This window comes from Atta cephalotes, assembly GCF_000143395.1.
Source record: "Atta cephalotes unplaced genomic scaffold scaffold00001, whole genome shotgun sequence".
NCBI lineage: Eukaryota > Metazoa > Arthropoda > Insecta > Hymenoptera > Formicidae > Atta > Atta cephalotes.
Genome location: NW_012130065.1, coordinates 11370241 through 11382560, shown reverse-complemented (window position 1 = coordinate 11382560; position 12320 = coordinate 11370241). Strand labels below are relative to the sequence as shown.

The window sequence follows — 12320 nt, the reverse complement described above, 5'->3', positions numbered from 1 at the left end:
CTTGTGTGTGTGTGTGTGTGTGTGTGTGTGTGTGTGTGTGTGTGTGTATTATGATTTTTACTCTTATCTTAAATGTAGTAAAAAAATTTTATAACATCGAATAAAATTTAATTTAATCTAATAATTTAATGCTGTATGCTGCATACATTTTCTGTATTTTACAATAAAATAAATAAATAAAAACTACTGACAAAGTTTCAACACTTTTTCGTTAAAAATAAATTCAACTGTGTCTCATAAATCTTCTAAATGATAACAGACAAAATGTAGATTACATTTTAATATCGGGAAGATAAAGGATCTCTTTATTTATCAATGTTATCGCGATAAGATTTTTATCAAGTTGCAAGAACGTGGCTGAAAAGAGTAGATAGTCAGATTAGTTTCGTCCGCAGTTTTATTTACAAAGTAACACCATTTTTCGCGGAGCGCGCGGTCAAGCGACAGAGTTTTTACGTCGGATGAGTGTCACCGCAAAAAAGATGCCGCTTCAAGAAGAATGTACCCCGAATTAAACTGGCGCTCTTACAAGCCTCCTCTCTCTTTCACCCGGCGTCAGTCGACCCTGCTGTGTTCCAACAACCCCGTTTCTCCTCTCGTCGCCGTCGGCGCATTATGGTCGCGCAGTAGCTTTTGAGAGCAGTAAACGTTTGATACATTGCCAAGTAGCACGGGACCTAGCTCGAATTAATACGATCCGAGACATTTCCCACCCGGTCGACATTATTGCTTCAGAATTATTCGCCCGCAGGCATCAAATGTTCCGCCCGTCAAAACGCCTCAACAACGATAACCGAGCGCGAATTCCAATCAATTAAACACTCGATTAGATGATCAGCTAACATCTCTGCAAATGTTAATGTCAATAATTTCAATTGGAAAATAGCTCGACCGTGTCTTTAGAAATTTAAGTCATATATATTCTAAGTGCGAAAACATATCAACAAGTAATTAATTCGAGAATAATTATCACGGGTGATTTTTACATCTCAACAACAAGAAAATGAAGCAGTTATAATATTTCTTTAGTGATCAGAAATTCATATCAGAAATTCTATTTTTTGTACTTGTTATTTAAAAAAAATATTGAGTATCTATATACATAATAATCTCAAATATTAATTAACTATAGAATAATTAATAATATACATCATCTTATATAATTAAAATGATAATTTTTAATTGAAGTATAAAAACACCCTAAATATAATTTAATTAATAATGTGACTTCTTTTTAATTTTTGGGGCATAAAAATTCTCCAAGCACAGTTGGAAAAATTATGTTAAGTTTAACACATTTCACATGTCCTAAACAGTCCACTCTTTTAATGTTAATTTAACATAAGATGAATATATTAGAAAGTAACATAAATATTATGAATAAAATTAATAAAAACACAACTGACAAAATTTGTAAGCAATTATATTTCTGCATCAAAATTAACATTTATAATATGTTAAATTAACATGTTTCAACATATTATAAATTTAACATTTATAATATGTTTAATTAACACACATATTTTATTCATTTATCTTATAAAATTTACGTTTTATAAGATATAAAAAGATAATTTTTATGTTGTTTGTTTCACTTGCTCGTAAATCATGTTATTTTAACACAAAGAAATGTTGAATATCAATTTAATATAAAATATTCAAATAACACTATCACATTATATTAAATTGGCACTATGTTAAAAATTCAACATGAAATTTAAATGGATAGTTTTTAATACAAATATAAAATGTTTTTTTATTGTAAGCGATCGTTTATATATAAAAAAAATTAGGTGACTATTATCAGATCAAACGTAACACGAAAATCTCTTTGGCAATAATCATTCGCAAAGCTAATAATATATGTGCGTGTCGTATGCACCGCGTACGATTATTGCGAATCTCTACGTTATCGTTGTAATTTAGCATGAGATTAGCGTTCGAGCCACCGTGACTGGTAAAATGCTAATTCTCTCAAATAAGACATTACGCGATGCCTCTCTTTCTCACTTTGTCTCATCCACGACCAAACCCGCTGTTTTACATATATACATATACCACGCGCGGAATTACACGCATATGTACGCACACCGACACGCAGAGCGACGCTTGACATCGTGCCAAGTGGCACGAACGATTCGAAATGTTGGCGAGATCGATATCACGCTTGTGAGTTATCACGCTCGCGAGAGAGACAGACGTGAAATCAATCTCGGTATTTTGCACTCGTCTCTTTCGCTTTTCCCAAAAATATGCGCGCTTTCGACAACGAAGTTCACGTTCACGCTATTCTGATTGAAAGCATAATATACAGGGTGTCCCGAATTTAAATGTCAAAACTCCGAGAGTATAGAGAATCGATATATTAAGAAAAAAAGTGTAAATAAATAAGCGTAAATGAATAAGTATGAATAAATAAGTACAAAAATAAAAATTGCGTTTTGTCTTCTTTTACGATTTTCTCCAAAACGAAACAAAAGTAAGTATATTTAAAGGTTTTTGGTTTTTCTTATAGTTTATTGATTTACACGCTCTCAAAGTTTTAATATTTAAATTCAGGACACTGTGTATATTATACAGTTCTTTGAATTTTTATCTGAATTCTAATATCATGATTGATAAGCACCCATTCTTTCTGTACCGTGCAAAAAGCGAACATTTTACTGCGATAAAAAATTTCTATCTTTTAAGAATATTTTTCTTTCATTTTGTACCTTCTGTTTTATTATATTATTCAAATAAAAATCGCAAGCAACGTAGTAATCGTAATAGAAGAAAAATCTTTCGCACAAGCAAGAAATTTTCTTCTCTATGAAATAGTTCGCAGCTAGTAGCAGGATTAAAGAATTCCCTTTAGAGCAATTACGAATGTCAAAGTGCTTTTTTTCAAGCAGAGTAATAATTACTCTCGATTCCCCATTTGCCATTTTGATCAGCGAGATATACGAGCTAGTTACAATAAGTGGATGGATTGATCGATTCTTACCTTCGCCAGATGAGGGTTGAAGGTGAACTTGGATTCCTGCTCCTTTCGCGGTGTCTGCGCGATCGCCGTCAGTGGTGTAAGTGGCACAGTCATCTCCTGAAATGACAAAAAAAGAATGATCAGAAAAATAATAATGAGTTAATAATGAATCAGCATATTAATCTTAGAATGTATACGGAGATCTTTAAAATGTTACGTTTTTGACATCATTTGACTCTTTCTTTCTTTTGAACATATTTCTTGGTTTCTTTGTTTCTTTTTTATTAAATTTTTACCGTTTATATTTATCCTCTCAATAATATTTGACCTAATTAAAAATTAATAAAAATTATCTTCTAGTTATTTATTTTTTGTACAAACATTCATAAGCTTTAAATAAATAGATAGCCATAGCACATATAGTTATCTTAAGAACCTTGTTCTGGAAAATGAAATTAAAAAGAAATTAAAATTGCTCAGAAGTCTTAAAATTCATTATTTTTATATTTTTCTATCTCATAAAAGCAAAATAATGTAAATTTAACTCTATAAACAAAAAATTAAAAAATATGAATATAAAAATAAAATTAATTAGTTTTTGAGCACCACCTATACTTATTAAAAAGATAAGGAAATCATACAATCTATAATTAAACTGCTCAAATATGTGATAAAATTACATTGCCATATATGAGATACTAATCAATGTGTAAATATTGAGGAAAGATCTTGATGTAATTGATGCAAGATACACATACACGCCCCCCCCCCCACACACACGCGCGCGCGCACACAAGAGGAGATGACGAATTCATTTCTTCGCGTACCACCTAAGGCATGAAAAAAAAGCAGTCGCAATTCGACAACATGTTTGCGTAATTGCGAGCGGCGTAACTGGGACACGATTACGTCAATGTCCCCACGAGCAAAACCTCGCCGAACGAATTCCACACGCGAATGTGAACATGCAAATGACCCTTGAAACACGCATACACGTTCAGGAGTAGGTGGTAACTCTTAAGCGACATCTACAATGAGATTTTAAGGCGTAAAACTTGAGCTTTAAGCGTAAAAAATTGACTAATTACAGTCAAATGTGAGGAGAATATGATTGGTCAATATGGTTTAAGGCTTAGACTTAAGTTTTACACTTAAAAATTTCATTGTAAACGCTGCTTTACGCTCAATTTCACTAATATAAGATTAATTTTAATCTCGGTTCAATTTACTCTTTATCCTTTTGTAATCTAGGAATTACAAAAAGATAAATAATAAATTAAATCGAGATTAAAATTAATCTTACATTAATGATGGATCTTAAAAATCTAAAATTAAACTGCAAGTGGTAGTGATAAATTTCACCTTCCATTTAATTTCGATTGATTTTTTTCAAATAGAATTTTAGTTACTCAACTCGATTATAACAAAATGCTTAATAATAAAATAAAAACGCATAAAAATAAATGACGTTTTAAATTAAAAAATAAAATTCTTCTATGTAAAATAGTTATAAAGTAATTGAATAGTAATATAATAAATAATATTGATTCAATATTAGTTAAATAGATAAACATTAATAATTCTTCAATATCTTCTCTCAATTGCACTACCCTCTCAAATTATAAAAATAAATTATATATTATTCATAAATTTAAAAAATTTAACGTATTTTGAAATCAAAATTATTCCTCTCTGTGGTTATAGAAACCCAGAAAATAAAATTGGAGCATAAAATAGGTTGGAAAAGATCGAACATTTTCAGAGCAATTTAATGTAACGCATACACACATTCATACACATACATAGCATGCGGATGCGCGATAGCGGGACCAACCGACACGACGTCGCAAACTATCGAACAATGCGCCACGTTCCCGAAGCATCGAACAAAATGCATTTCCACGGTCGGGCGTCGTCGCGGCGCGCAACCCGATTCATTGACCCGCCGAGGAGACACCCGTCGATGGGAAACAAAGAGCCGACGAGACAAAAGCTCTCGCGACGAAGTGCTTACATTCTTACATGCGATCGGTGGCACACTCGACGCCAACACTCGCGGAAAATAAAGGCCTAAAAGGACTGGTATAAAAAAAAGAGTCGAGACGAATGAATTTATTACAGAAATATACGCGCATTCACGATTTCCAGATCAATATTTGGCTTACCTTGTCGAATGAAATGATCCTTGTAAAATTTCAAGTCAAATTCTGATGGTGAAGATGTCAAAAATATTATCAAAGCATTGATAGAAAAGCAACACATATTTCAAAATTAGAAACTTTTCAATAAGACATTTTTTTAAATTGTGAACATCTCAATTAGGATAATAATATGTGTAACTTTACTTTCTTTCCATGTTATAATTTCAAAATTATATGTGTTCTTTAAAATTATATGTCATATGAGTTTTTAAAATTTGAACCTTGCAACCCTAATGCCAATTTTTTATTTATATCAATTTTTTATCTGTGCGATGATTTGTAATAATTTTTAAATTTTAATATATACTTCATTGATGACACTAAATTCCGTATTATAACTTCGAATTAAGGAAGTTTTGTTTCTAAAATTTAATCCGCGAGAAATCTTTTATCCATAGTTCGTAATATGGAAGCTCAATATTATATTTTCCATCCACCGCAACATTTCGCAAATTAATGGAATTTCAACAAAAAAAGAAAAAAAACACAGCACTTTATAGATTATACATCATGCAATAAATTCGATTCGTAAAGTCAAAGTACAAAAGAACTAATCAAGATTCAGTATCGTACGTGCGATGCAATTCGAACACACAAATCCCGTGAGAAATACATGCTATTTAAAAGGTCGGAACATCTCTTCGTTACTTGAAAATTACTTGATCTGATGTCGATTCTGAGATTTATACGAAAGGTGAGATACATTTATATTGTTTGGAATAGATCAATTGCATGAAATACATTCGTCTCAATGAACGACCGTTACCTTGATAATGTTCATAAGTCGCGAAATACAGAAAAGTCAAGCACTCGCGCGATCCAATTATCGTTTTTCATAGAACAATCGCATCTATCAGATATACCGTAGCACTAGCAACTTGTCGCTTTCGCGTCTCGAAGGATAATGCGTCGTCACGCGTCTCACCTGCCCGCCTACCCACCTCACAACTACAGTCTCGCCGCACGATATAACTACGTAAACAATAGGCCGTACGCCGCATCTATCAATCAACACAGCTGCTACACAGTGAAAAACATTTTGTATTTGCATTAAAAACTATCCACTCACATTTTTGTGCAAATTTTCTGTTAAATTTGTAACATATCCGAATATTAATTTTACACACTTTAATTATGTTATTTACATATTATATAAATTAATATGCAATATTTTTAGTGACAAATTTATGAATAAATAAACATATAATATGTATAAATATAATGTATTTTAAAACAAATTCTAAGGTACATAAATAAAATATGCTAATTTAACATATCGTAAATATTAATTTTACTAAAAAAATATGGTTTGCTTAAGAACTGTGTCAGTGTTACATTTATTGTGTTAATTTTTGTCAAAAATTTATTATTATTTTCTAATGTATTCATTTTGTATTAAAGTAATAGAAAAATTTAAGTGAACCGTTTGAAAAATATTAAATTTAATGTAAATTTTCCAACTGTGTACAAAATATTTCACGTATAATTAATGATTGCATTCAGGAAAAAGCAGCTCTGTGAAATTGTAAACTGTTGTAAAATTTTCTTTAATATAATTGGTTTGTACACTTAAAACCACAGAAATTAATTATAAAGGCAAAAACTAATAATCTCATATAACCTTTAAGTAAGTAGGTGGAATGCTCAGAACACTCAAGAAATTTTTTATTTTTACATTGTTAAATTCATCAAATTACACTCAATTTTAGTTATTTTTAATCTTTTCTATAAGTCGGCTGCTCCTACTCAATAAATTTAAGAATAAAGTTAAACAATTTAAGAAACTCAAAATATGTATTAAACTTGACTCAAATTTAGTTTATTATTTACTAAGTGCGTATATTAATATGGACATTGTTTACTTTGAAATTAACTGCAGAAACGGATTAATTCACATTTTGACATACATAAAAGTCAAAAATAACAAAATGTTATTTAACTCAAAGAATTGAGGTGCTATTGCTCCTTTGATATCTATTATAATGTATAATTATATTTTTTAACAATATTTAATAGTTAAATTTATATTATTTATACTTTTATGAGATAGAGGAATATAAAAATAATGAACTTTAAAGACGAAAGTACACGGTAGATAAAAGGTCGAGCGACTGTTGCGTCATGGAAAGTCCACAACAATGTATGTAATGTCGCACACATGGGTACAATATAATTTTTATTATTTTTTATAAATGACACAGCAGTCAACATTTTGTCTATCATATGCCCTTGGCCTTGGAACTTCTGGGCAATTTTTTCCTTTTCTAAAACAAGATATTTAAGATAATTATGGAGTGCATATTTAAGATAATTATGCAGTGGTTCTCATACACCTACTTACTTAAAGGTTAAAGAATTTTACACAGTTGCAAAATTGTACTTTCCATTGAACGCAGGTACTAATAAACACATACGAATATTCAGTATTCCACGAAAATTTATTATAATCTTTCAAGAATGTATTGCACTCACATAGGCTTCTTATCGCAAATTCGTTAAGATTCACGGATTATTAATTACGCTTCACGGGATAGATTTAGAAGTCTGATAGAAATGATACACCCGTATCTCGAATCGATGAATGTAGTGCAATTTGATGTTACACGCGATATTATGTTCGTATTCAGCTATCTCTATTTTCTTTTTTACAGCATTGTGGCGATTCAATTTTGATTATGTTATTATTACACAGACAAAAACGACAAATATATTTCTTTAATTCTTCTCCACCGTCCAATGCAGTGATTCAGTCTCGGACTTCTTACCGTGCAATTTACCACCGCGGTCAATTTAACGCTCGGCTGATCACGACGTAAAGAAAAGATTCCGATCCGGTCACATAATAAACATTATGTTACGAATTGTAAGAAAACGTGGTAGCATGATAATATCAATAATGTCGCATTCAAGTGAGTATATTGTTCTAGATGGAAATTGCCATGTAATTTTGCCAAATGCGAGGGTATCGTATTAGTGCGGCTCACGAAGTAGCAACGACAGTATCTGCGAAACGGAAACAAGTGTTTCATGCTCTGTATGCACATCCTTCTATCAGTCCCGACATAAAATGTCAAATTATTCGAAAACCGCAAAATAAACCACGAACATTGATAATAATAATGACAGCGCATGATATTTCCATTCAGTTTGATCAGTAATCAAAAGCAGAGATTATCTCAGTATTATCACCGATACAAATAATATTCATTTCTATCAATGTAAATTAACTTTAATCTAAATTTAATTTATTCAAAAAAAGAATGTTAAATATTATGAAATCCTATATAATTTTTCGATTATTTTAAATTTAACTTATTTTTTATCTTTTTCTAGTTCTAGAAATTAGAAAAAAGAAAGTAAAAAGTAAATTAAATCAAAATTAAAGTTAATATCTACATTAGTAAAAATGGACATAAATTGCTTAGCAGAATAAATCTTTCAATGTCAACTTTTTTTCGAAAAATTTTTTAACTTGTTATCTTAAAAAACCTTTTTACTAATAAAATATTTGTCGTCTATGTTTAGCACTTCGATTAAAAAAATTGTTACAATATGTTCATTTTTGTAGAAAGTTATAAGCAATCCAAGAAGTTTTTCATACACAGTGCATTCATGACAAAACGGTATATAATGCAGCATTGATTCTTCTGGCACTCACGTAATTCTAATTAGACATTTGAATTCTAACAATTACTTACGAAATTTATAAACAGAGTACCTGCATATGTATTCGCTTTCGACTACACACGTATCGATTACCTTCCGGGACTTTCTTTTGCATTCCAAAAATATTAAATTGCAGAACTGCGGCCGACATTATAACATATAATTATTCGGCACCTACTATGCACCTGTACACACGCACTCACATACGCACGCGCACGCGCACGCAAATATACACACGTACACATTCCCTATGTAAGCCCTCTCGCTATTATTACGTACAAAACCGATACTCAATTATCGACAGGCGATAGTCGCGCGCGGAGTATCGCGCAGAAAGTGAGTAATCGCCAACTCCCCGGAGTGCAATTTAATTTCGACTACAGATCCATTGGTCCGTGAAACTTGTTACTCCGATGGAAAACGCGACGCGCGACGCCGTCGTGCCGATAAAAGTCGACAGTTTCGCAGGAAACGAATGGAAAGGAGAGGGGAAACGAAACGAATATTGGCGTGTTGCTAGCGCTACGAGAAGTGCACTCAGATCACAGAGATTATTTTCTGTTTAAAGAAAAATCAATCTCTCTTAATTCAAAACTATTAAAATATTGAATCGAAAAAAAACGCTAAAAATATTTATTATAAATTTTGTATTAATTAAAGTATAATATATGTATGCATCTTTTTTTCTTTCACAAAAAACACTTTTTTTATTTTCTATTGTAAGATTATAAATATAATTGTTAAGTATATATTCAAATCTATTTTATTTCTACTATATATATTCCATTAAAATATAAAATACACTTGGGTAAATCAGGAAAGCGATTAATATTCAAATTTGATAGGATCCATTTTTTTAGAATTAAACATTCCTGTTATTTTCGCTGAAGTGCGCTGATGTTACATTATTGATACCTAAGAACGAGCCTGAGACGGAAGAGATTCGCATGCCAATCCAAAGAAGGAAAAAGAAAAGAGAGAGGAAAGAAATTCTCGAGGATTGAGTCACATCTCCCGTCTTTCTCGCGCTGGTATGTTTCGTACGAATGATTTACACGGGCCAATAATTTATTTCCGCGCGACGCACGAAGGACGACATCGAGTTATGCAAATTGCACGAATGAGGAATTTATCGGCGGTACGATATCGGGCGAATAAACGTCGAATTCGCGAATGAATAATGGACATAACAAAAAAGCGACGAGAGAAAACGCTTCCGGATTAGTGGAAATGTAAACGCGACGGAGACCTTTATATCTTATAAATCTTACGATTTGCCTCAATTCTGTATGAAGCTTGTGTGTTTCGATTTTTTTATTTTTTAGTTAACTTGTGGTTAGATTTAATCTATTAATAATATAAAAATTATTTTTCTAGTTATGGTTAATCACTAAACCGATGGTGTTTTGTAACAAATAATTTTAAAAGTTATTCATTACAAAATCAGTTTATAACTTAATCATAGCTAGAAAAATACAATGTTTACGTTATCATCAAGTTAAATCCTCGGTTAAATCTAATCACAAGTTAATCAGAAAATAAAAAATATGGCCTTAAAGTGTGGATCACTGCATCAGATTACCATTTTAGCAATTAATCATAGCTAGAAAAATACTTTTTATATTATCATCAAGTTAAATGAGATAAAGTCTTACAATTAAGTTAACCACTTAAAGTAGTTAACTTGTAATTAAAATTATCAGATTACCATTAGCGATTAATCAAAAGGCATGTTTTTATTCCTGCATTAGAACTTTCTTTTTCCCTTTCACCAAAATATATCAAACATATCTATTACACTTTAAGTTCTAAAAGTGTACACTATTTAGCTATCAGAAAACATATCTATAATTAGAAAAATACATTTTTTAGATTATCATCAAGTTAAGTGAAATTAAGTCATTTCACAAGTTTAATTACAAGTTAACTGAAAATAAAAAACTGGACTTAATTCAAACATTTGTATATATTGAATATAAGAAAATTATTTTAAAGATAATGTATGTTCATTTCTCTTAATTTCTCTTAATCGTTAAACATTTAGAATGTTTTCGTGACTCACTGACAAGATGGAAGACTTCGTAAAGACTTTAAAGCTAACCGACAGTATGACAATTATGCCGGACACGCGAGAGGAAGCAGGCAACGAAGCCTGCGGGAAAAATGAGAAAGGAACTCGACTGCAGTGAGAAATTTGCAAGTCGCACCCGCTCGTTACGCTAAAGGGCGATCTTAATGCATCTTTTACCGGATAAGTTACACGATTTGTGTTCTTTCTAATGCATTAAGGGATTATCATTCAACTCCTAATTTTCACATCAAAACTCTCGTACGATTCCTTGTATATAAAAAATAATTGATCTTTTCCAAGAATGCATTTGAAAACTCGCTATAAAAGATTTCAACTTCAAATAAAATTTTATTAAATTATACAGTAAAAATATTTTGTACATGTTAAAATCGGCCTACTTAAACTTTCTGTTAGATTTTTAATACATCCGAATATTAATTTAACATCTGATTATATTATATGAATATTATTGCATTATATCTATTATAATTATTTCTTACTGCCAAATTAACATAACTTATGAGTAAGTGAACAAGTATAAAAATAATGTATTTTCAAATATAAATTCTGAAATAAATGAATAAAATACATGTTAATTTAGTTAAATATTAATTCTACTGAAAAAATATACTTCTACAATTTGCTTACAAACTGTATCATATTCATTTCTACTAATACTATATAGATTAATTTTAACCTTGGTTTAATTTACTTTTTTCTAATTATTAGAATTAGGAAAAGAGATAAAAATAAGTTGAAGTTACCGAAATTAAAGTTAATCAATACTGACAGAAATGGGCATCTGTGTTAATTTTTTACATAATATTTGTTTTACTTTCGAACATATTCATCTTGTATTAAATTTAACATAAATTTTTCAACTGTATAGATTTGTCTTCAAATTAAAAAAAATATAATATTTACAAATATATTTCGTCGCTCCTTTTAATTCTGAAATGAAATTCGCCACGAGTCTTTAATTTTCCAGATGAAATTATCGTAGCTGACCGCTCCGGACAAGTTAATTTCATTCGCTCAACCTTACTACCGATCTTAAATTTTCCAGCCAGTTTGACAAGAGGATAATTATACAGGCGGAAATTACAAGTGACGATGCACGGCTAAATGATTTCATGATTGTTGAAAACTATAACGGCAGCTGACACCAGGGACGACAGAACAACCCTGGGTATCCTGGTAATTTGGCAATTCATCCGCGACGACAAAAACTTCTCGCAATCCGACACTCGGGGTAACTATCGGCGTACCTTACGTACGGCGAAGATAATGCCGGTAATTATGCCAGGCACGCGAGAAAGAGCGAGAACCCGTTACCGCGCGGCCAGCCGATGGCACTGCACTTGCAATGTGGAATTGCACTTGCCGTCTTCTAAGCCTTTCTCTCTCTCTCTCTCTC

General features: G+C 31.2%; 1 protein-coding gene across 1 annotated transcript in view; it reads right to left on the bottom strand.

Annotated features, from left to right (window-relative positions):
- The window catches only part of LOC105618729 (AF4/FMR2 family member 4), a 223657-nt gene that overhangs the window by 79724 nt on the left and 131613 nt on the right, over positions 1–12320 (bottom strand). Inside the window, exon 5 of the mRNA XM_012200263.1 lies at positions 2987–3082. Within this exon, the coding sequence (XP_012055653.1) occupies positions 2987–3082 (96 nt within the window). The remainder of the gene's footprint in view (positions 1–2986; positions 3083–12320) is intronic.